Raw genomic sequence first — 23,259 nt, forward strand, 5'->3', positions numbered from 1 at the left:
ATATAATATAGTATAATAAAGTAATAAAAAATTAGCCTTCTGATAAGATGGAGTCCTCCTCATCATTCCTCCAGGACATCAAGCAAGAATATTGCAATAATCTTTCAGTTCCTTTCCATTCCAAACCATTCTATGATTCTGCAGTTCTTGGAGGGAGATGGTTTTTGTTCCCTGTTCCTTCTCTTCATGCCTTAAGGCCTCATACAGAGACTCTTGCTAGACCAAGCACCACAAGCTGGGCACCTGCTTTGCATGGTGAGGACAATTCCACACTGTCTGAAGTCCATGAACTCAGTACACCTGCAGGCAGGTGCCTTTTGGGGCATTTCCAGGTCGGGAACAATTTTGGTGGAAAAATAAATTCTGAGGTGACTGGAGCCTATGAGAAAGATGGAGAGGGGCTTTTTACAAGAGCATGGAGTGACAGGACAAGGGGGAATGGCTTCAAATTAAAAGAAAGTATGTTTAGATTGAATATTAGGAAAAAATCCTTCCCTGTGAGGGTGGTGAGATCCTGGTGCCCAGAGAACTTGTGGCTGCCCCATCCCTGGAATTGTCCAAGGCCAAGTTGGAAAGGGCTTGGAGCAGCCTGGGATAGTGGAAGGTGTCCCTGCCCATGGCAGGGATTTGGAAGGAGATGATTCTTGAAGTCACCTCCAACCCAAACCATTCTATGTTTCTATAATTATTTTGAAGAATTTTGCTGTTAAGCTAAGCATGTTATTAATGTTCAGAAACAATTCTATGATGGTGAAACCACCATCCATGATGAAATCACCATCCATGTTGCTTCCTGTGTTTCCTCCTCTGGTTATCTCTTATCATGCAAGATGCCTGATGAGAATTAGTTTTTAACCCCCTTTCCTGACAATGGGGCACCACTTGCTGTTAACAACTGATGAAGGACTGGAAAAGTCCCTGTTTATTTGTTTTTCTTCTTTTTTTGAAGGATTATTGATTTGGCATTAGCGTCTCTGGTAAAGCTGGAAGGAATGAAGTTTCTTTAGAGAGATCAGTGCATTCTTTTAACATTTGGCCCCTGGAGATTATAGTGACTAAAATTCCATAAATAACTTGGCCAGATTAGATTAGATTAGATTGGAGAAGATTAGATTAATATAGATTAGAAGGCTAATTAGATTAGATTAAAATCAATTAGATGTCTAATTCCAGGAGCTACCAGTGACATCTGGAGCACTGTTGGAGGATGTTGCCCCTTCCATTTTACCCTTCCAAGTTTCCCTAACTTTGCTTCTGAGGTGTTACTGATCTATGATAATAATCAGTAGACAGACTACTGTGTTTCTGAAAGCCTTAAAATGATTTAGTCTTTGAGGATTCAATGAAAAAATGTTGAGAGGGAGGAAAAAAGGGCAAGAATTGACAAAATTATGGTGATGATGCTTCCCTAAGGGTAGTGGGGTTTTATTCCTTTCTAGCTAAATCTATCTTTTGCTTTAAAAATGCCCTGTTGGCTCAAAAATCTGAAAAATTAAGGTCAGCCAAAAGTGCATGGTGGTTTATTTCAAAGACTGGAAAGCAGCAGACACTTGGTGTTGATAGCAAAGCATAAAAAATTACTTGATGTTCCTCTTGCACATTTTGGGTTGGTTTGTTCTCCAACTTCCCACACACTGCTCATTCCGGGTGGGAAGAAGCTGTGCCCTGTGGGCTCCCTCACTTCCTCAGGCCTCCTTTGGAAAGGAAAAGTCACTTCTTCTGCTTCCCTTGCAGTGCACGGCACCTGGGACGAGTGGTCTCCGTGGAGCCTGTGCTCTTCCACTTGTGGGAGAGGCTACAGGGACCGGACCCGCACCTGCAAGCCCCCCCAGTTCGGTGGGAACCCCTGCGAGGGCCCGGAGAAGCAAACCAAGTTCTGCAACATCGCTCTCTGCCCAGGTAGGGACAGTGACAGATCTGAAACCTCCCCTCCAGCAGGTCTCCCCAGCTCAGTTTCCCTCACTTGGCTCATCAAGGTCTGTAGCTGACTCCAGTGAAATTCTGAACTACCCCAAGGGGGATCCTGAGGAAAGGATTCATGGAAGAAGCAACCCAGAGGTGTTTTCTGGGGTTGTTCGGCTCAGAGATGTCTCAGGTTCAGGTTTGCTCTGTGTGGTCTCTTGCAGAGGACATCTTACATGGGTTGGATCTGGTGGCCACTGCTATTTCCAAGACCATCTTAAGTTTCTCACCTGTACTCTCCACTGAATGGTTTAAAGTTATTTTGCCTGCCTGGGTTTGTTGTGCTGGAATTAATTAATAGTTTTACTTTTCTGTGCATTAATTCCGTATAAATGCAAGTTTTCTCTGTGGCTGATCCTGCTCTGGGTGGTGAGATAAACTAAGAGACTTCTAATATCTTCCCATGCCAAATTTAATCTTTTTATCTTTTCCCTGTCCCTGAATTTCACTTCCAAATGCCTCTCCTCGAGTTTTGCTTTGAAACATCAGAAAGAACCTCAAGGTGAAATTACATTTACCACCTAGAAATCCACTTATGCTCCAGAGGCTTCTTTCCTCTGACAGGCCCTGGGTTTACAGCAGACTCCCCCCTTAATTTAACTCTGGGTATCCTGGTGAACACAATCTGTACACAAGTGAGCTCCCCAAAACTCCCTCCCTATCCCTGGATAATGTCAACTGACATTTTTCCAGTTTAATGAGAATCATTATGAGACATTATTATGTCCCTGGAGGAGGAGAGGGATTGTGGGAGGGATGAGAACTTTGTGAAAACAGTGAAAAGCCTCCTGGCATTTCCCATCGAGTTTTCACTCCAAGTAACTATCCTTGGATATTTGGCTGCTGTCCAGAAGACTCTACTTGGAATAAGAACCTCCCAGACACCAAATTGACTCTGTCATAAAAAGACAAATTTAAGAAGTCAGAGCTGGCATTGCTTGGGCAATAAAGCATACCCTGAGTTAACATTGATCCATAATTAATTTAAATACAAATAAATACGCGACCGAAACAGCGGTGGAAAAGACAAGCAGCCCAACTGCAAGGCTTCAACTCTAATTAGTGCCACAAAGGCAATCAGCGGCTTGGCAGCGCCAAATGGGAGAGCTGTTGGGGGAATCATTGAAGCACAACAATGGGTGTTTGACACCCCAGACACTCTCAGTGTTTATTACCACCCTGCTCCGAGGATTTGTGGCTACAGCTGATAAAAACGCTCTGCTGCAGGGACAACGGGGCCTTTGTGCCTCCTGAGATGTGGAGGAGCAGGCTAGGCCCCACGTCCTAGGCCACAGGCTAGGCCCCAAGTCCTTGGAAGAGGAAAAAAAGCAGGAAGACAATGCCTTCACCACATAATGAACATTTTTGAGAGACTCACACTGTGGTGTGACCATGGCACCAAGCAGTCCTTGGCGGTGGCTGTGATGGGAACCCCTCAGCATCCTGACCAAGAAGCATCTCTGCATCAGGGCAAGGTGGCTGGAGGGGCAACACAGCCACTTCTGTTTCTCCTTGTTTTAAAATGTTTCTGAAATTACAGCCTGTGAATAACTCCAAAGAAATTACCTGTTCCCAATCCCTCACTGAACGACCAAATTATGGATTTAACTCCTTGATTTTACCATTTTCAAATGCTTGCACTCCTGATAAGCTGCCAATCACCAGCAGCAGGGAGGGTGCTGGAAAAATGCAACTCTTCTTTTGATAAATGCAGTGTTTTGGTAAATGTCACATTGAAGGTGGTGAATGCAGTCTCACTTTTCTAACACAGGGAAATGTTTATGAGGGGCAGACAGCATCATTATTGGGAAATAATTCTTCCCTGTGAGGGTGATGAGGCCAGAGAAGCTGTGGCTGCCCCATTCCTGGAAGTATTCAAGGCCAGGTTGGACAGGGCTTGGAGCAACCTGGGATAGTGGAAGGTGTAGAATTAAATGATCATTACCTTTCCAACACAAGCCATTCCATGATTCCATGATTTTATGATCAGTCCATGGAAACTTAGCAGCACAGCCTTCAGTCAGAAAAGCCACGCTAATTTATACCTGGTAGGAGCTACTTTGTGGAGCTTTGGATCATTTCCAAAGAATAATCACCTGTCAAACACTGTGTTTTACATTTTCCCTCGTTGGGATTGATAGGCACTGGCACGAAGCCTTGAATTTATGCACAATAAAAACATAAATGGTTGGATTGTTAAAAACAAGCACCTTTTGGAGATGCCTTTATGCCTGCCTGATTTTGCACACCTTGTGATCCCCTTTGAGTTAACAGTTGCTCATTTGGATGCTTTTAACATTTTTTTTTAACTGAGTTTGCAAACAAAAGCTTCTGCAATGGGGATTACACAGAGCTGATCAATTCCTTGCAGATTACACAGGGGACCAGTTGGAATTTATTTTTCTTGGACAGACAAGCAAAGCAAAAAAAAAAAAAAACAAACAAAAAAAAAACCAACAAACAACAAACAACAAAACTTCAATGTGATTTGAGCCAGAATTCAGACTTTTCAGAGATTCAGGTTGTTTTCCCGAGTGAGATCTAGCAGCTAATTAGATCTAAACAGAGCATGATGACCACTGTTAATGAGAAAAATGCTCCAGGAAGAGCAGACTGGGTGATGGATGCGTTGATCAGGGACCAATTAGCATGTAACCACCACACTGGGGAATGCTTCAGTCCATACCATGATTATAAGATGTATTCCTGTTTCTCTCCAACCCCGTCCCTATCATAATCTCCCTTGTCCCTCCTTCTTCTATTTAATTTTCAAAGACACTGCTGGGTAAAACATCTCCAGCCTGTCAGAGTTAATTCAGCTGTGAGAGAAGTACATTGACCACACACACTCACCCTGTTCCCAGTCCTCTGTTGGAGCACACCTTTGCTCCCACATTTCCCACCCATGGAATGGTGGATTCCTGTCAATAACACTGTGATTTGAGTTTCTGGCTGTGCTAGAATGAAAAACAGATCATTTGCATGCTTGAGAAAATTCACTCTCCACAGATTCATGCACTGCTCTGCTCAAAAATGGGTCCCTTAAAAAAGTGCTGATGGCCCCCAAATGGGAAATGTCATGGTAATGTAGTGATCCCTTCAAAGTGCTCAGTGAAAACATGAGCCACGCCCTCTGGTGCGGTGTTGTGTTGTGATTTGGCAACGTTACTAGTTTGGACTTTCATATCAGAATGTAGAATATCAACAATTTCAACTTTTATGGCATTATGCAGAGTGTGGAACATAAAAATTAAAATGTTACAGCACATTAAAATGTTACTTGCATCCTGTGGGACTGTTGGAGGCCTCAGAGGGTCCCAAGAATCCCTGTTGCCACAGTTGCCCAATTTTTTTTTGATAATCTCTTCCCTCTTCCAAGCTCTGTGGCTCTGGTTTGATCTCCCCCCCTTGGTCCCTGGTCGGCAAAGGCCGGAGGCTCTCTCCACGTGGCTCTTCCCAGAGGGAAAGGTCTTCACATTCCGCTCGTTTTCTTTCTTTGGGCCACTCAGTGGACGGCAACTGGAACGAGTGGTCGAGCTGGAGCTCGTGCTCAGCTTCCTGCTCCAACGGGACCCAGCAGCGGACGCGGGAGTGCAACGGGCCCTCCTACGGCGGAGCCGAGTGCCAGGGACACTGGGTGGAGACCCGGGACTGCTTCCTGCGCCAGTGCCCAGGTGGGTGACAATGACTTCTTCTTTCTCTTGGCCCACCTTACTCTGCAATCCCAGTAAAATGTTTATTTGGGGAAGACTTGCGTCCTTTCCTGTGCACCTGGATCATTCCAACAGACCATGCCTATTCATTTTTGGTTTATTTTTTTGCTTTTGTTAAAGTTGGGATTGAAAGTATTCGAGACGATATTTCATGTTCAGATTTAAATGTTTATTATTTCTTATAATCTATATTACATTACAGGTTTCTTATAATCTATACTATAGATTATAATATAGATTATAATCCAATATAGATTTTTTATAATCTATATTACAGTCTTACAAGTTGTGAGTTTTACAGCATTCTACTAACTAACTATAAAATAGTTTATCTATTTCTATAAGGTTTTTTAAGGTTAAACTATCTAATTAAGAAATGATATTTAAACTATTTTCACTTTTTAACCAATAACTAATTACCTGGAGTCTGCAATGTGGACTTTTCTAACTAATTACAAACTACCATCCAAACCCACAAAGAAAATGTTGAATAAGAAGGATTAGTTACTGTTCTGCAGCAATAGTCTGTGCCCCTCAAGACAAAAACCTCAAAACTCTTAGTATCCAAAGTTCCAACATATCCCAGCCAAAATCCACTTGTGGCAAATGTTTCAGGAGACCCCAGAGAGGTGAGTGATTGGTCTTTCTAACCTTAGAAATCAGCTTTTCATCATGAGCTTAAAAAATCCCCAAGAAAATATCAATGAAACCCTTCCCTTGCCTCCCCAGGGCTTCAGCTTCCATCTTCTTTTTGTTTTGTTCCTCTCCTCCCACCATTTCAATGTTCCCAGTTGTATTTCAAGCAAATGGGGGATCCTCCATTGTATCTCAGCTCTAAACTGTATCAGTGAGAAGGTCTGTCACAATAAAGCTTTTGTTCATGTCTGTGTAAGACTTGTCACCTCACTCACCTGTGACTTAAGAATAATGACAGCAATAGCAGTAATAATAATAACAACAGTAATAATAATAATAATAATTCCTACTGGAATTTATCCTGGTCTACCTATTTCTTCAGGGAATCCCTTTCCACTCTGGTAGCACCATTATTTGCAGTATTTTACAGAGGTGTTGGATATTCCTGCATGGTCTCAAGTAGGTTTTGATGTTTAGGAATCTCACTCTTTCTTTGCAACTTAGGGAGATATTTAAAGACAAAAAGGGGCTTCAGAACCCCTTTTAAGACAACCTTGTCTCACTGATTTCAGAGTTATCTGTCAAAACAACTCAGGTGATACTTTCCATTGCATAAAACATCACTAAATAAAGCACCAGGATTTGGTGCTGCCCCACTTATTTGGTAATTTTTGTCTACTTCTTGGAGCAGGCATGGATCTCCCACCCTCCCAAAAGGAATTATTTAACCCAAGATGATGTGTTAACTCAAAATTACAGCCCAAGTAGTAAAGAGCACACTTAGGCCTTGTTCTAGTTCTGTCACTGAGTTGTTGTGGCACAGCAGAGGAGAATGTTTCCCTACCTTGCAGGCTTGTTGTGAGGGCTAATTAACATTTTTATGGTGCTTTGATAAATGCCATTGTTAATTTAAAAGAAGCAGAATTTTGATAAATGTCATTGTTAACATAAAAGAAGTCACATTTCCACTGGATCTGGAAAGATGCTGGGAGAAGACACAATGGAAAGAGACAACATCCCAAACCTTTTTCCAAGGCACATGAAGCATCAGTGCAATGGAAACAGCTGGAGGGAGGTTTATTTGAGGTCTCTTCATGGTGTTTTGCCCAAGGGCTCTGCTGGTCTCTCTAAATCCCTGAGCCAGACCTTCTCCAGGAAGGTCTATTTTCACACATGCATTGCACATTCCCAGTGAACTCCAGATGTGGAACTGGCCTGGCAGATGTGGCTGCCAGGTTGAATGCCTGCCCATGGGAAGAGTGTTCAGGAGCACAGCCCCAAATCTCAGCCCAAGGAAAAAGATATGGCTGCTTTTGCAGAGCATCGAGGTGCTGAGGAAGAACACAAAACCACCTTTGGACTGATGGGATGGGAATGGGAACACTCTGATTTAATGTCTGCTCAAGATCAAACCAAGATCCAAAGCAGGAGACCTCCCTTCCTACCAAACCCTGCCCTACTCAGCCTATGTTCCTCTGCTTGCCTTTGGATCTTGATTCCTTCTGTTGCAGATGATGTTTGAGACATAACAGGCTGTTTCTCCTCTTTTTTCTCCTTTTTTTTGGTTTCCAGTGGATGGGAAGTGGCAGGCCTGGGGAGTGTGGGGCAGCTGCACCGCCACGTGTGGAGGTGGCACTCAGAGACGTGACCGGGTGTGCTACGGCCCCTTCTTCGGTGGGGAGACTTGCCAGGGTCCCAAGGAGGAGTACAAGCAGTGCAATGACAGAAAATGTCCTGGTATGTACCCCAGACCCCTCGTGCTTTCCTTTGAATGAGGCAAGATTTTGGAATTTTGGATTTTGGGAATAGTTTCCATGTCCTTTGTCAGAGATGCTAATGCTACAAAGGGTTGTAATCTAATAAAATCCTACCCATGACCCAGGTACAAGGTCTTGATTTAACTGTTGCAGAATCCAGTGCAACCATGTTGGTTCCAGTGAATATTTGGTCAATACCACCAGCCCTGCCTTGGTGGTTTAATCTTTTTATTGCCATAGAGTTACAAGAGGAAAAGAGAAGCTGGTAGCAAAAACTGGTATCAGAGTCTCAAATCTATGATGTTGTTGAGTACTGAGGATGTTGCTCAGGTTTCCCACCCTTTACCTCTGGGAAGCCTGCACACCACTAGAAATTTTTATGAAAAAGATGTGTCTGCATCTGCCACAGCTTTACCCAAATCTGACCCTCCTGCAGAGTGTAAAAGCTGAATGGAGGGTGAGTGAGCTGTAGGGCAGATGAAAACCTGGGTTTGGATGTGAAAAATAAGCTGGAGTGAACACTTCCAAGTGGGAATGTTTCTGTCTGCCTCTCAGACTATACAGAGACCAAAAAAAAAAGGCCTGACCACCATTTCTGCTTTCTTCCTCAGTCTGATTTGAAGGGCCTGGTGAAATTGCTGGTGGGGAATCAATGGCCTTTGTGATGTTTGCAGTCAGATTGCATCGATTGTAACAGGCCATGAGCTCTGACTGAAAGGGTAATTAATTGTCAGAGCTGCTCAGTGAGAGACAGGAGAGATTCTCATGGCAGTATCCCAGCATTCCTACTGGAGAGGGGAATGTCCCTAAAGAACAGGAGGCAGCAGTTTTGATGCAGGAGTACCTGGGGGCAGATCTGCCATGTGGAGGCCAAGCTGGCCCCTCAGACTCCCTCACAAAGTGCTGAAGACAAAGAGATGAAAGCCAAAGGACTTCAGCATGGAAGTTCCAGCACGTTCAGCTCGGAGATGACAGAGAAAGAGGCTGTGTGACAGCCTTGTCACTCTTTCCAGCTACGCTCTTAATGAAAGGCATCACCTCTCCTTACAAGCTGTGCCTCTCAATTAGCAGTGGCGTGTGAGAATCTCTTCTAACTCTGCCACAAAGCTCTCCCTCGCCACAGAAAATCTTAGCACCGGGTTGTCTGGTGGTGTCTACAGAGTGAGGCAGATTTAGTTCAGCTTCAGTGTGTGCCAGCTGGGGCCCTGGCAGAACAAGCCCGATCTTTTCTTCTCTTTCTGCAGGGGTTGATGCCTGTGCAGTGCTCAAAAGGAAAAGGCAAGTCTCAGGCACTGGGGCCTGCCAGGGTTCACAGCCAGAAGGGTCTTGTTGCAGTTGTTAATTTGCAAGGGAAGGAAAAGGTGGGGAAAACATCAGAGGCTAAAAATAAACCCACTCAATTTGTTCTCCAGAAAGTATCACATGCTGGCGTGATTCGATTTGAGCAGAAGAATTGAACTTAATTGGGTTAGTTATTAAAATCTCCCAGTGCAAATAGGTTACTCTGGTAAAAGGGATTTTGTTGTGAAGCAACATCAAAAAGAAAAAAAGAAGAAGAAAAAAGAAAAGGATTCTCTCCTGGCCTGGGAATTGCTCCTGTGCTCACTGGCAAGACAACTCCAATCAGTGTATTTTTAAAGAGCATCTCTGATCCACAGCATCCCTCAGTGGTCCCCAGGGACACTGCAGGGGTGAGGAGACCAGGAAGTTTTAACAGGCCAGCAGGGGAGAAAGGGGAGGAGAGATGTGAACATTCTCCCTCTCTGCTTTTTCCAGTGCTCTGCTGCTTTGTAGCTGAGGGTGCTGAAGCTTCCACACCCCAGAGCCCTCCTGTGAACCATGGGGCAATCTGTGACCGTGATCAAAGCACGGAGACAAGAGTTTGGAAATCAGCTCCCTGCTCTGGGACAGGCTCTGTGGGTGACCAAGTGCTGTCACAACTGGGTTATTCAATCTCTCTGCCCCACAGTTCCATGTCAGCAGGCTGGAAATGAAACTGCCTCTTTTCCACCCCTGCTCTGGCTTATCTGCAGAAGCCACGAGCTGTTGGCTCAGGGATGAGCCCGGCTCATGTGCAGAGCACAGCTGGGGTCCTCTGCCCTCAGGAGTTCTACCACAATAGTGATTACTCACAAGGGAACTTTAAACCAGGGGAAGGAGCATCTGTTTCCAGGCAGAGAATTCAGCTTATTCATTCCCAGTATCTACTGGGGAGGAATCCATCTTTGAACTGCAGCTGGGGCTGGGGCCGGTCTTGGAGCCTGCCTGCAGGAGCAGTGATGTGCAGGCAGCTTTTTGGGTCCTGTAGGAGTTCTTCAAAGAAGCAGGACTTGCCGTGCCCATAATTTAGGTTTGTGGCCTCCCCACAGCCAGGTTGGTCCCTGGGTAGTCCCAGACCTGCAGTGGGACATGTCCTGACCAGCTGCAGGCACAAACTCAGCTTACTTTGTGTTAGAAATTTTACTGCACAATGAATAAAAACTGTAATCAGAAACTATTAAATCAAGTTTTTTCTCCTTCCCTCCTTCAGGAGTGACAAATAGCTTTAACACCATCCTCATGGCTCCCTCTGCTTTGCATGTTGTAAATAATGAGTTTCTCAGCACAAAGACCTCCTGTGGTGAATGTTTTTCTCCCAGATCCCACCAACTCCAGGACCGACTCAGCTCCACCCACAGACAGAAGCTTCCAAAACCATCCTTCCAATGATTTTTTTTTTCTGTAATGTCTCAAAGCACATTTCTGCAGGCTTCTGGGCTCTGCAGCAGTGTTTGGAAACGAGGTGCTGATGCAGTTCCAAGTTGTTGGGGCTCAGATCTGCTCTCTTTTGTGCACAAGATGGAAGCAGGCAGAATGAAGACCACCCAGGGGATGTGTCCATCTTGTCTTTTCATTTGCTTGGTTTTTCCTTCACTCTTAATCCACTGATTCATGCCAAGCTTCATTTTAGATACATCCAACATTGAAGGTGCTGACCCTGAGGGATGGCAGAGGTGGAGTCTGGAGCCATGGAGTTCACTCACAAAAGATCTGCCCATTAAAAATTAAGAAATAAAACTCTTTAGTATAGGGTAGCAACAGCATTTTTCTTGCAAAGAGCTGCCCCAAGGCAAGAAAAGGATGTGAGTGGACTTTCCCATGGATTTTAGTGAGCTAATCCTTGGTGTGGATGAATGCCCAGTTTTCAGACAGGCAGAGCAAATTCCAGAGAGGTGAAGTGACTTTGTGAGGGACTAAGCACCGGCAGAGCTGGGAGTGCAGCTCCAACCTCCTGGCTCACAGACCACACTCCCATACTTCCCTTTTCCATGTCCTTGCTGAGGAGGAAGCTTTACCAATGGAGTTTTTCTCTCCTGGCAGAGCCCCACGAAATCTGTGACGAGGAGAGTCTTGGCCCTGTGGTTTGGAAGGAGACGCCCGCCGGAGACGCTGCCGCCGTCCGGTGTCCCCGCAATGCCACTGGTAAGAGTGACTGCGTGGTGGGGAGATGGCCCCTCACCAGGATCCTTCATCCTTTGTGTCCTAGGTGAGGAGAACCTGGTTGTGGGATGACAGGACAGGCACTTGGACTTCCCTCCCTTTGTCCATGGCTAAATTAATTCCGTCTGGGTTTCTGTTTTCGCTGTTAAGTACAAAAATCTTATTTGCTACTGTATAATCTGAGGCGGTTTCCATCCACCCTGTGGAAAGTTTGAAATTAAGGTACACTGGGATGTGTTCCCTCCATTATCTACAAAAAGCTTTGCAGAGCAGGTAGGGCTTTAGAGTCCTCTGGATTTGGGTGTTGTAGTTCCCTCCAGTGCCCATAAAAGCAGCTGCTGTATGAGAGCAGGAAATCTGAATTCTGTTGTCCACTTACACTTGGAAACCTCAGCATCTCAAAATTTCTTTGAGCACTCAAGTTGAAGGTCTGATCGTTCTGGTGTAAAGGAAAAGGATATGGGCATTCAGGTGTTACGTGTGGCCACAGGAAGGGAAGGTGGTGCAGAGAAGGCTCCAGGAGCGATGCTGGTGGAAGGATTTGTCCTCAGCTGGATGTTCCGCACTGCCAGGAAGGAACAGAAATAGTGGCAGCAGTGTCAATAATGTGCAAAGGTTTAATTTCATTTGAAGGAGAAGGCTGGATGCAGGCAGCTCTCTTTGACTCGGCTGGGATAGTCAGTGTCATCCCCAATGCTGTCCTAGAAGGGCTGCACTTAAAGAAAGGTCACTGAATCATCTGGCAGCAGCAATGGGACTGCAGACCCAGCAAACCTGATCCTCAGAGACTTTCCAGATGGCATCATGATGGCTGGGACAGGGTGATCCCTCTCCCTTTGCTCCTCTCTGATATGTCTGTTCCTCCACATCACAGGCCATGTGATTATCACTGCAAACCCCTCTGTGGATTGGGGCTGAGGGGAGGCCTGGGGGAGGACTGGAAGCAGCTTTTAGAGAGTTTCAGCTGATGCAAAACTGGTGCTGTTGGGTGTTTACTCCCCTCCAGGCTGCGTGGGCAGCACAAGCCCTGCTTTAGTTGCAAGTACCAGACCAAACCACCTGGGGAGGCTCGTGGGGCTTCCCAAACCAGGAAAAATGCTGTTACCAGGGCAGAAGAAAGCTTCTCTTCACCCTGACTAGCCATGCCCAATTTGTTAATTTTTGTTTTCCTACCCGGTTCCTTCTTCTGCCCTGCAATAGTAAAAAGCAGGAGAAGGAAATAAAGATAATCCTCCCTAAAAGCTTGTTCAGGCATCTGCAGGTGCCTATGGTGCCGTTTGTGCTGGTAGCTGAGTCCAGATTGGTGCATTGACCAGTTCTGGGTGATCTCCATTGAATCCTGAAGGTTGGAAAAGACCTCTGAGATCCTCAGGTCCAACCATTAACTCAGCACTTCCATGCCCACCACTAAACCACGCTCTCAAGTGCCACATCTACACCTGTTTTGAACACTTCCATTGATGATGATTCCACCACTTCTCTGGTCAGCTTGTTCTGATGATTGACCACCCTTTTAGTGAAGAATTTTCTTTAATATCCATCCCAAATCTTCCCTGGCACAACTTGAAGCCGTGTCTTCTTGTCCCATGACTTCCTGCTCTTGACAAGAGACCCCATGTTTGAATGTTTGGCCTTTCATTCTGTCCTCACTCCCATATTTATTTCTTTCATTCCTCCAGGGCTGATCCTTCGAAGATGCATCTTAGATGAAGAAGGCATCGCTTACTGGGAGCCTCCAACGTACATCAAGTGTGTTTCTATTGATTACAGGAACATACAGATGATGGTAAGGCAGCCCCCTGCTCAGCTCAGCAGGTTTGGGATCCTCCCCAATGATTGTTACATGGCCATAGTTAAAAAAAAGAAGGGAAAAAAAGGACTTTCCAGCTCTGCCCTGATTTTCTCTTACTGTTTTTTCTGCTTACCTTGTGATGCACGAGCACTCCATGGACAAGGGATGGTTTCTTTCAGGATATTTTAATATCCAGCTTGACAGAATCTGGGTTCTTCCAGGCCTTTCATATCATGTTATCATTAAGTATAGCTATGACTGTATCACTTCTACATAAGCATCTTATTTTTTGTTAATCTTAAATTCATTGTTATGAGGAATTTCTGCTGGTCTCATGCCACCTTTAGGAGAACTGACCTCTCCTGTTCATGGTAAGGTACAATCTGTCCTAAAATAATTCCAAATTGATTGTAAGAAAACAAGATTTTTGTGGCAAAAATATTCTGTTGGGCTGTGAACAGAAGAAACTTTGTAGTGGGGCAATTTCTTTGTGGGCAAAACGGAAAAATTCAGTTCTCAGTCATTTTAGAGGCACTTGGAAGATAATTTAGAATATATCACTCTTTTCTATCCTTTTAAAAATACCAGAGGCTCTCAGGCCAGCAAAGATTGTCAGATTCATCTGATCTGCACTCTGAATTGTGAGGGAGGTCAAAAACCTTCCCTTGGCAATTCCTTCACCGAGCTCATTATCTCGACTTTGACTGTCCCTAAAAGTGTTTCTCAGGTTTCTTTTCTGTTTCTCAGACCAGGGAACACCTTGCCAAAGCTCAGCGTGGGTTGATGGGAGATGGGCTGTCAGATGTGCTCCAGAACCTTGTGGAAATCTCCCAGGATGGGACCAGCTACAGTGGGGACCTGCTGTCCACCATGGATGTACTCAGGAACATGACAGAGATCTTCCGTAGGGCTTATCACAGCCCGACTTCTGGGGATGTGCAGGTGAGCCCAGCTGCATTTCCTGGAGCCCAAGGCTGGCTTAGAGAGCTGTCCATGCTCAGGGCTCCAGGTTTGATTACTGATACTGATAGTAGCTGATATAGTGCTGATGAAAATCAGATTAATATTTTTCTCAACATAAATGTCTTTCTGTATTAACAAACTCTCCTTTTGAGGTGGTTCTTCCTTGGTTTATAAACTGAGAACTTGAAAGCCAAGGTCACTCTGAATTATTTCAACCTGATAGCACTTCACTGCAGAGCCTAATTGGTATGAGAACATTATTTGGTTGGGATTTCAGGCTAATGACTCGAGGTAAAATAATCCTGTGGCATTGGGTACCTGAGTGTTGATGTAGGGGAATATCATTGTGGTTTCTTATCCCAGGGTTTTACTTCCAGCAGCTGCAGAACAGCTACAGGATACACCCTTGGGATAGGTCATCATCTCATGACTTGAAACATTAAACTGATCCTGCAGGATCTGCAGAGAGTGGTAGAACTGGAGAAAAAAATCAATAGTTTTAAATTTCCTGTCTCCTTCCTTCTCATGGTGTGCGGCAAAGGCCCTACCATGGACAGCTCCCTCTTGAGCCATCTCTGCATCTCCTGCCTGGCGACAAGCTAAAGGGGATCCTGAGGTTTCCATATATTGGAAACAACAGAAATAATAGAAAAGAAGAATATGGAAGGATTTATACAATGGAAGATCATCTGGTTTTAACCAGTTTCTGACAAATATTTACCATATCTGTCTTTAAAAATCATCAGCAATGGGTACAAGACCTATTCCCAATCCAATGCCTTAGAAGATACAGCAGTTAAAGTGAAATTGTTGGGAAAAAGGTCTTATTAAAACCTGCTTTGCCATTAACATCTTTGGGGACCTGTGAAATGCTCTGGAACCTTTTGGGAATGGGATAATGAGAATGCCTTTGGAGCACCTTTAAATCTCACATGTCTCTCCCACACCACTGTGACCTTTCCAGCCTGGGCTATGTTTGCATAACAACCTCTTCTGTCCTCTCTTGTCTCCCTTCTCCAGAACTTCGTCCAGATCATCAGCAACATTTTGTCAGAGGAAAAACCGGGAAAAATGGGAGGAAGCCCAGCTGGTATGAACCTTCAGCACCTTCCCTGGGAATAAAGAGGCTTTCAGCACAGGTTTTAGCCATGGGGAGGGGAATTTCCAAGCATCTACATGGCCTCCTAAGAAGAGCTTAGTTCCAGGCTGAGTCACATTAAAGGAGTAACTCAGGAAGCCACAGGATCTCAGCTCTGAGCCAGACTCTCTGCATGAAGAACAGTGAAATGCTGGTGGTGCAAACCGAACTTGGCATGGGTTTCAAGGGTCAGACTTAGCTGGGAGTTGAAAATCCTGATGTTATTCTGTAATTCCATTCTTTCGTCTTGCTAAGATAAAGAAGTGGGATCATGTAGCTTTGAGTTTGTAGCTGAAAAGATGCAGGACTGGAGGGGTTTTCAGAGCTGGGGTATGCTTGGCTGAGCTTCTGGGTTCAGTTATGTATTGCTTTACTTCTCTGAGCTTCTGGGTTCAGTTGTGTTTGGCTTTATTTCTCTCCTATCAAGGTTAGGGATCCTGCCGAGTCCTGAGCTCTCCATTCCTGGAAGTGTTCAAAGCCAGGTTGGATGGGGCTTAGAGCAAGATGTGGAAAGTGTCCTTGCCTATGGCAAGAGCTTGGAATTAGTTGAACATTAAATCCCTTCCAATCCAGGCAATTCTAAGATTCTATGAACAATTCTGTAGCTGAACTCTTAAGTATTAGGGGCTGTTGTTGTTGGTTTCCCTTTCTGTGTCTTATTTGGCTCTTGATTTGTATGCACCATTAGAGCTCTCTGCTTGTGGAGTTGTGTCACATCTATTCCTGTGTCCCTTTAACATTCCTTTTGTGAGCTGTTGCTGCTGCAAAATTTCTCCAAAAGATCTGGAAACAGCAAATAATCAAGAAAAAAAAAAAAATCACCCAACACACAGAGCAACACCAGAGCCCAGTTATCTTCACACCAAACAGGAAAGCCCTCTGAGAAAAACTTTTTAACAAGTGCTGGCAATTGTTAAAAAGGACAATTGTTGAAAGTCCAGAACATGAGACAGGGACTCAAAAACATTTCCATCGTGCAACAACAACTCTGTCAGGAGCTGAGCAACCTTCTCTCTTCTCTTCTCTTCTCTTCTCTTCTCTTCTCTTCTCTTCTCTTCTCTTCTCTTCTCTTCTCTTCTCTTCTCTTCTCTTCTCTTCTCTTCTCTTCTCTTCTCTTCTCTTCTCTTCTCTTCTCTTCTCTTCTCTTCTTTCTCTTCTCTTCTCTTCTCTTCTCTTCTCTTCTCTTCTCTTCTCTTCTCTTCTCTTCTCTTCTCTTCTCTTCTCTTCTCTTCTCTTCTCTTCTCTTCTCTTCTCTTCTCTTCTCTTCTCTTCTCTTTTTTCTCTTTTCTCTTTTCTCTTTTCTCTTTTCTCTTTCCTCTTTCCTCTTTCCTCTTTTCTCTTTTCTCTTTTCTCTTTTCTTTCTCCCTGATATCTTGTGTTTTCCTGTTGAATTTGGATGAGGGTGATATGCTCTGGCTCTGGGTGGGATAAAGAATCTGGATATGGTCCTGGGCAAGGTGGCCCTGCTTGAGCAAGTGGGTTGGGCCAGATGGCCTTGGAGGCCCCTTCCAAACAAAACCATTCCCTGATTCTGTGATTCTTTGCCCAAATACTTGATCTCAAGCCTCCAGGTGCATGTAGGTATTTCAGCACTGAGCAGAGGAGACTGTCAAGTTGTCATGACAACAGGGAAACCCTGCTGATCCCCTTAAAAACAGCTTGCTCTGTATGGCACTTGGTTCCCAGTGGCTCTCCCTGTGCAATCTGCCCTCTGCACCTCCAGGCAGGCACAGCCCAGTGTCACCATGACCTATGCATGGATTGGGAACATCATGGGGAGAATGTTTTCCTGGTGTGTATTTTAGTGGGAATTGAGCTGACAGCCCAGCACCATGGCTTTAGGACACAGAAAACTCCGTGAACAGGATGCCAACAGAGGTTTTAGCAGTCTCTGTGCTTCTCCCTTAAAGCTGTTGGACCAAAATCACATCTTGTATTTCATGAGATCAACCAATTCTTTTAAAACAAAGCCTTTGGCTCCCAATTTGCTCATTAAAAATAAACTCAACTTCATTGCAGTCACACATTCCAATACCCTGTAGCCTCCCAGGGCAGAAAGATATTGTTCCAGGAAAATAAAAACTAAAACATCCCATAAAGGTATTCAGAGAAGGGCTACAATGATTTTTAAAGAGCCTTGTCGACCATTATACGATAAAACCTAAAATGCAGCATCCGGTGCAGCCTGGATTGGGTTTGACCTTGTGATTTCAATCTGTAATGGAATATAAAAGTGTGCAGCTAAAAATAGCATCCTCACTCAGTTCTCGTCCTTCTGTGCACACCTGCTGTACTGGCAGGACTTTTTAATCTCATCCTCAGACAGGTTTAGTCTTACCAAGTTCCTTGGATAGACAGAGAGACAAAGACATGCATGGCCACCCCTGTGCTCCTTGCCACACTCTCCATGGCTCAGCCTTCCTCCTGCCTCCTTCCCATCCTGCTTGTCCCCAGCTGTCCCTCCAGCTCACTCAGCCACCTCAGAATGCCTGGATTATGGTGAGGAACTGAAAACACTGTGAAAGTGGTGGAAAAGGAAAAGAAGAGGAGCTGAACTGCTTCTCTTCAGCCTCTCGTGGCATTTGCTAAGCTGCTGTGGGCAAAGGTGCTTTGAGGAGAAGGCAGGTAGTCAGCGGAGCTTGTTTCAAGTGGATTATAGTTTATGGAATCTGTCACTGGAAAACTGGTTATTATTTACAGCTCTCTCTTAAGTTGGCAAAGTACAAGTAAAGAAGAATCATTCTCAATGTCTTTATCAATGGAGAAAAAAATAGGAAAGAAAAATGAGGCAGAGAAACTCCAGGACAGCCCTGGACCAAGAACTTGATTCAGAGAATGAGATCCTGACAACAAAACAGGAAAGGAGAAAATCAGGCTGCTGGGATTCAACATTAGTCCAAAATAGAGGGAGCTGGAATGAGATGATCTTTAAAGTCCCTTCCAACCCATACCATTCTGCATTTCTATGATTTTATGAAAGGATATGGGTATGTTATTCTCTTCTCCAGAGGGTCTCCAATATTTCCTTTTGTTTAAAATCTTGTCCTCTACCCTACGTTCTATCAATCTGAGTGGTACTTTATAATTTTTCTTTTTCTTTTTCTTCTTTTTCTTTTTCTTTTTCTTTTTCTTTTTCTTTTTCTTTTTCTTTTTCTTTTTCTTTTTCTTTTTCTTTTTCTTTTTCTTTTTCTTTTTCTTTTTCTTTCTTTTTCTTTTTCTTTTTCTTTTTCTTTCTTTTTCTTTTTTTCTTTTTCTTGGCTTCCTCTTGTGATTTCCCAGTCCTCCTTCTCCACAGCTCCAAAACAGTCCATTATACCCAGCATATGCTCCCAGTTCACATGTGAGGGCAGAAACCTTTGCCTGCAGAGAAGCTCCTGCTGTTCTCATTAGGATCTGATCTACTCCAAATTCTGCCTCTCTTTGCAGATAGGGCCAAATGCCAAGGAGCTGTTCAGGCTCGTGGAGGATTTCATTGATGTCATCGGCTTCCGCATGAAAGATTTCCGGGATTCCTACCAAGTCACGGACAATCTGGGTGAGTTCACTGGCACTCCCCACATTGGGAAGAGACCCCCTAAAGCTGTTAATTACCGTGCAATATGGATAACCTGGGCTATGGGAAGAGAAGGAAGGAGAGGAGGCAGCAGGTGGTGGGATATTAAAAGGTCTGGGGGAAGACCTGGATGGGCATAAATACAGGGTGGCTTTTCTCCAAAGTTGGGATTTCATGAGGAAGAGGAGAGATCCACAGAGAGATCTGAGAGATATCGACCAAATGGAGAACAGATGACGAACTGGGTAGAATTAGACTCTTTCTTTTATTTTTTGAACACAAGAACAGCCCAGCAGCCAATGAAGGCAGTGAGCAAACAGCAGGCAGTGTTTGATGGATGCTGTGTGCACAATCGCAGCGTGGAACTTGTTGCCAGAGGAAGTTGCAGAAGCCAAAAAGTACAGATGGGTTCATGATGGGATTAGGAAAGTGCACAAAAGAGAGGTCCATTGGTGGCTGTTAAAGTTGATGATCTGGATCCAGCCAGGAGCTGAGGAAGTCCTGCTGATTGCTGGGAGGACAAACCAAGAGATGTCTTGTTCTTCCTCCCACTTCTTATCAGCTACTGCTGGCCATTCCTGGAGATAAGATGCTGGATCAGACTCTCCTCTGCCAGATTTAATGCAGGCAGAATCCTTTGAGCAAAGCACAAGCCCTGCTTTTATCTTCTTTCAGCACAGACATTTCCTCAAGAGAGCATCACTCCTATGGCTCCCGAGATACAATCTCTCTGATTTCCCAGTAATGCTTCCCATGTTTTCTTGAGCACACGTGGAACTTAATGAAGCTGGTGTCACTTACTGCTTTCATTTCTTGCTTCTCCTCAGTCCTTGGTATTCACAAACTGCCTGCAAATGCAGCAACAGACATCACCTTCCCCATGAAAGGCTGGAGGGGAATGGTGGACTGGGCCAAGAATTCAGAGGACAAGGTCACTGTCTCCAAGAGCATCCTGTCTTCAGGGCTCTCAGGTAGGCAGCACAGCCAACACAATTTTCTTTCCTTCAATTTCTAAGAATGGTCCTTTCCATTTGTTTGGTCTTCAAATCCTCTTCCAGATCAGCTGGATTTGCCCACAAAAGTTTGGGCATCAAAGCATTGATGAGTGAAAATAAAGCTTTCAAACATGGCCTGACTAAGAGTTCAAACTAAACTCCTAACAAAAGTTAAGGGGCAGGTTTAGTGCCTGGGTGTGGCTGTTTTTCTTTCCCTAAAGAAGCAGGAAAAATTGGCAAACAATGCTTTCGGTGCCCTCCAAGCCTGGATCCAGACCTGATGGAGCCATCTGAGGGTGAGTAGCTGGGAGTCAGCAGGTCTGGCTGAGCAGCTGAGTCTGCTACTTGGACAAGCTTTGATAGATCTGGGGATTTATGGCCCTTGTGTGAAATTTCCTGCCCCCAGAATTGAAATTCAGAGGCATTTATCACTGAGGCTCCACATCAGGGCATGGATAGGAGCCCCAGCATGGAGGTGGCACCTCAACCAAGCTGGCCTCACTGCCAGATCTGGAAATGTCTCATTGCATGCTAGGATAACCCAAAATTATTTATTTAAAAAAAAAAAAAACCAAAACTGGAGGTTTCTGGGATGGTCTGATGAATGAGAGTCCCAGGAACCAACACACTCAAGGTGCTCATCTTTAGGCAGAAATGGCATTTGGCAGGATTGAGCCCTGAGTTCTCAAAAGCAGGACCCTAAATTGGGCTGATTGATGATGGGATTTGCTTTTGGCACTCATGGCTTTGAGAGCTGCTGGCTCCCCCTTTTCCAGAGGCTGGAGACTGAGTTGTTGCTACAAAAGACCTTTGGCCTCGAGTTGTCACACCAGGACCTTTTGTCATGGGCCTCCCAGCTGGGGATGGCATCAGACATCACTTCAGCTTGGGAAATCTGAGGCCAAAACCAGTTAAGTGACACCCCCAAGGGTAAACAGTGAGTCACTGGCAGAGCAAGGACCTTGTCAAGCACTCCTTGTGTTTTGTTGTGCCTTGCAGACAGTGTGAGCTCCCTGGGAGAAGCTGGAGCACGTTGGGAGCATTATCCCAGTTTGTGGAAGCTGTGGTGCCTTCACCTTTTGAAATCTTTATTATTACCTGTTGGACAAATTGCTGGACCAGACCTAGACAGAGCTGATCCTGCTCTGAGGTTGAGGGCTGTCCCAAAAGTATCCAGCTCCCCATGGAGCTGTTTTTTAGATTTCTATTGGAAGCATCCTCACACAGAGCTGCTCCAGAGCCCCTGAGCTATAGTGACTGAGCAAACAAAACATGCCATCCACCCTGAGGAAACGACTTCCAATCAGTGCTCACCTCTCCATGGTTTCCTGAGTACCACCCAGGACTCTTCTGCCTCTGTTTTGTTCAATATCTTCTGCTGGTGTTGTAGGATTTAAGGGGTTACTCAGAGATTCCAGCAGAAATTCACCTGCACTAGTTTCGATCCTCACTTTTCTCTGGGAACAGGAGTAGCTATCCTAAGCAAAGTGATGAAGACAGGCAGTGTCATGAGACCAAATCCATACCCCTTCACTGCTGGGAGGTGACTTTGAACAGTTGATTTCGATGGGCCAACACTGATTTATGCAGCTGGGTGACAAAGTTGCTCTGCAAGCCTGTCTGTCAGTTCCTCCCAGTTATGTGCTCACCAGATATCCCAATTTGATGGTAAGAAAGATGGACATGCAGAGCTGTGCCTGTCCTGCAGTGATGGAGCAGACACACTGTCAGCTCAGCCTCAGTACAGGATATCAGAGAAGCCCCACCTGGTGCTTTCCCAAGCTTCTTCAGCATTGCTTTCCACACAGCCACTCACTTTTTCTCCCCCTGAAAATCCAGCCCTGGGGCTGCCTCTACTGTTTGTGGTTTATCAGGGGAAATTCTGGCTTTTTGCAGCTGGGGCACCGTGAGGTAGGAGGAGGAGGAGAAGAAAGAATGAGAGGAGAAGGAGGAGGTCAATTGATGTGCCCAGAGGTCACACAGATGATTCAGAGGCTCATCTGGATCTGCTGCAGCCCCCAGAGGCAGCACATGAGTTTTGGGGTCAGAGCAGGCACAGTGGGACCTCTCCCCCTCCCGCTGGCCTTGTCAGCCCCAGCTCAGCTCTGCTTTCTGATGGCCTGATAGCTGTGGACGGCTCCAAAGGCCTTGAGGTGGCTGCAAGAGACCTTTCCCCCCTGCAGATTTCTCTGCTGTAGTGCTGTCAGAGGAATTTGGGGGTTTCTGAACGGGGGAGCACCATTTGGGTGGGGTGAGCCTTGGTGAAGGCAGAAATCTGGGATGCTGGGTCACCCCAAAGGTGCTGAGCCCTCCGTGTAGTAACAGCATCCTGCTGCAGTGATGTTGGCACTGGCCATGGCCCAACAGAGAGCCCTCCACCACTGGCCATGCTCCTCTAGAGGCCAAATCCTGCCCTGGGGTGTCCCATGGGGACAGCTGCCACCCTGATTGTCTCAGTTCTGTTGTCTTCTTCCCTCTCCTCTGGTGTCCTGCAGTGTCGGACGACTCCTCTGTCTTCGTGGTTGGGACCGTGCTCTACCGGAACGTGGGAAACATCCTCTCCCTGCAGAGGTAAGAGGGGCTGCTTGGGGATGGGGAGCAGCTGGGGAATCACCAAGATGATCCCGCTGCCTGCAGAGCACTGGTCCTCCAGGGAAAAGTAGAGATCACTGGCTGCAACAGGACAGATTTTGACCTGCAATGGGAATATTTTGGCCCCATGTTCAGGTGGGACCAGGCTCATTCGCCACGTGCTGGAGGTGCAGGAATGTTTTCCCCATCCACGTGCAGCACCCCAGACACGAGGGGAGGAAGCTCAGGGCTGATGTCTCACTCTTCCCTGCCACCCTTCACTCTCCAGGAGTGAAACCTCACCCTGCCCTCCTGGTCACAGGGGAGTTTGGCAGCCCTGACAGATGGGGGATGCTCAGCTGCCCCGATCTTCCCAAGCTGCCGTGGAGCTGCCAGCCACACTGAGCCCTGGAGAGCAGCACAGCACAGAGAAAGAAATCAGGCTGGGGAGGAGAGAGGGGAGCAGAGCACGCCTGGCTGCACATGTCTGCCTCGGGCACCAAAGCTTTTGTGCTCAGCACTCCCTTCCCTTTTCTTCGCTCCTCTTCCTTTTCCTCTAGCTCTTTTTTTTTTGCTCCCCAATGACTGGTACTGAGGCAGTAAATTAAGCATCCTAAGGCACCTTCTAAATCTGTTCTGCACTGATTAGCGTGAGCCCATTTACCATAAACACCAGGGCATCTCTCCTCACCGATAATC

At 45.6% G+C, this 23,259-nt stretch overlaps 1 protein-coding gene across 1 annotated transcript in view; it reads left to right on the forward strand.

Moving 5' to 3' along the window:
* Window positions 1–23,259, forward strand: part of ADGRB1 (adhesion G protein-coupled receptor B1) — a 203,952-nt gene that overhangs the window by 57,395 nt on the left and 123,298 nt on the right. The window contains 11 exon segments of the mRNA XM_059867849.1: window positions 1,735–1,908; window positions 5,472–5,636; window positions 7,884–8,048; window positions 11,429–11,530; window positions 13,228–13,334; window positions 14,088–14,282; window positions 15,324–15,362; window positions 15,364–15,393; window positions 18,868–18,976; window positions 19,822–19,965; window positions 22,485–22,560. Coding sequence (XP_059723832.1) covers window positions 1,735–1,908; window positions 5,472–5,636; window positions 7,884–8,048; window positions 11,429–11,530; window positions 13,228–13,334; window positions 14,088–14,282; window positions 15,324–15,362; window positions 15,364–15,393; window positions 18,868–18,976; window positions 19,822–19,965; window positions 22,485–22,560 — 1,306 coding nt within the window.

The sequence above is a fragment of the Haemorhous mexicanus genome, chromosome 1 (assembly GCF_027477595.1).
Source record: "Haemorhous mexicanus isolate bHaeMex1 chromosome 1, bHaeMex1.pri, whole genome shotgun sequence".
NCBI lineage: Eukaryota > Metazoa > Chordata > Aves > Passeriformes > Fringillidae > Haemorhous > Haemorhous mexicanus.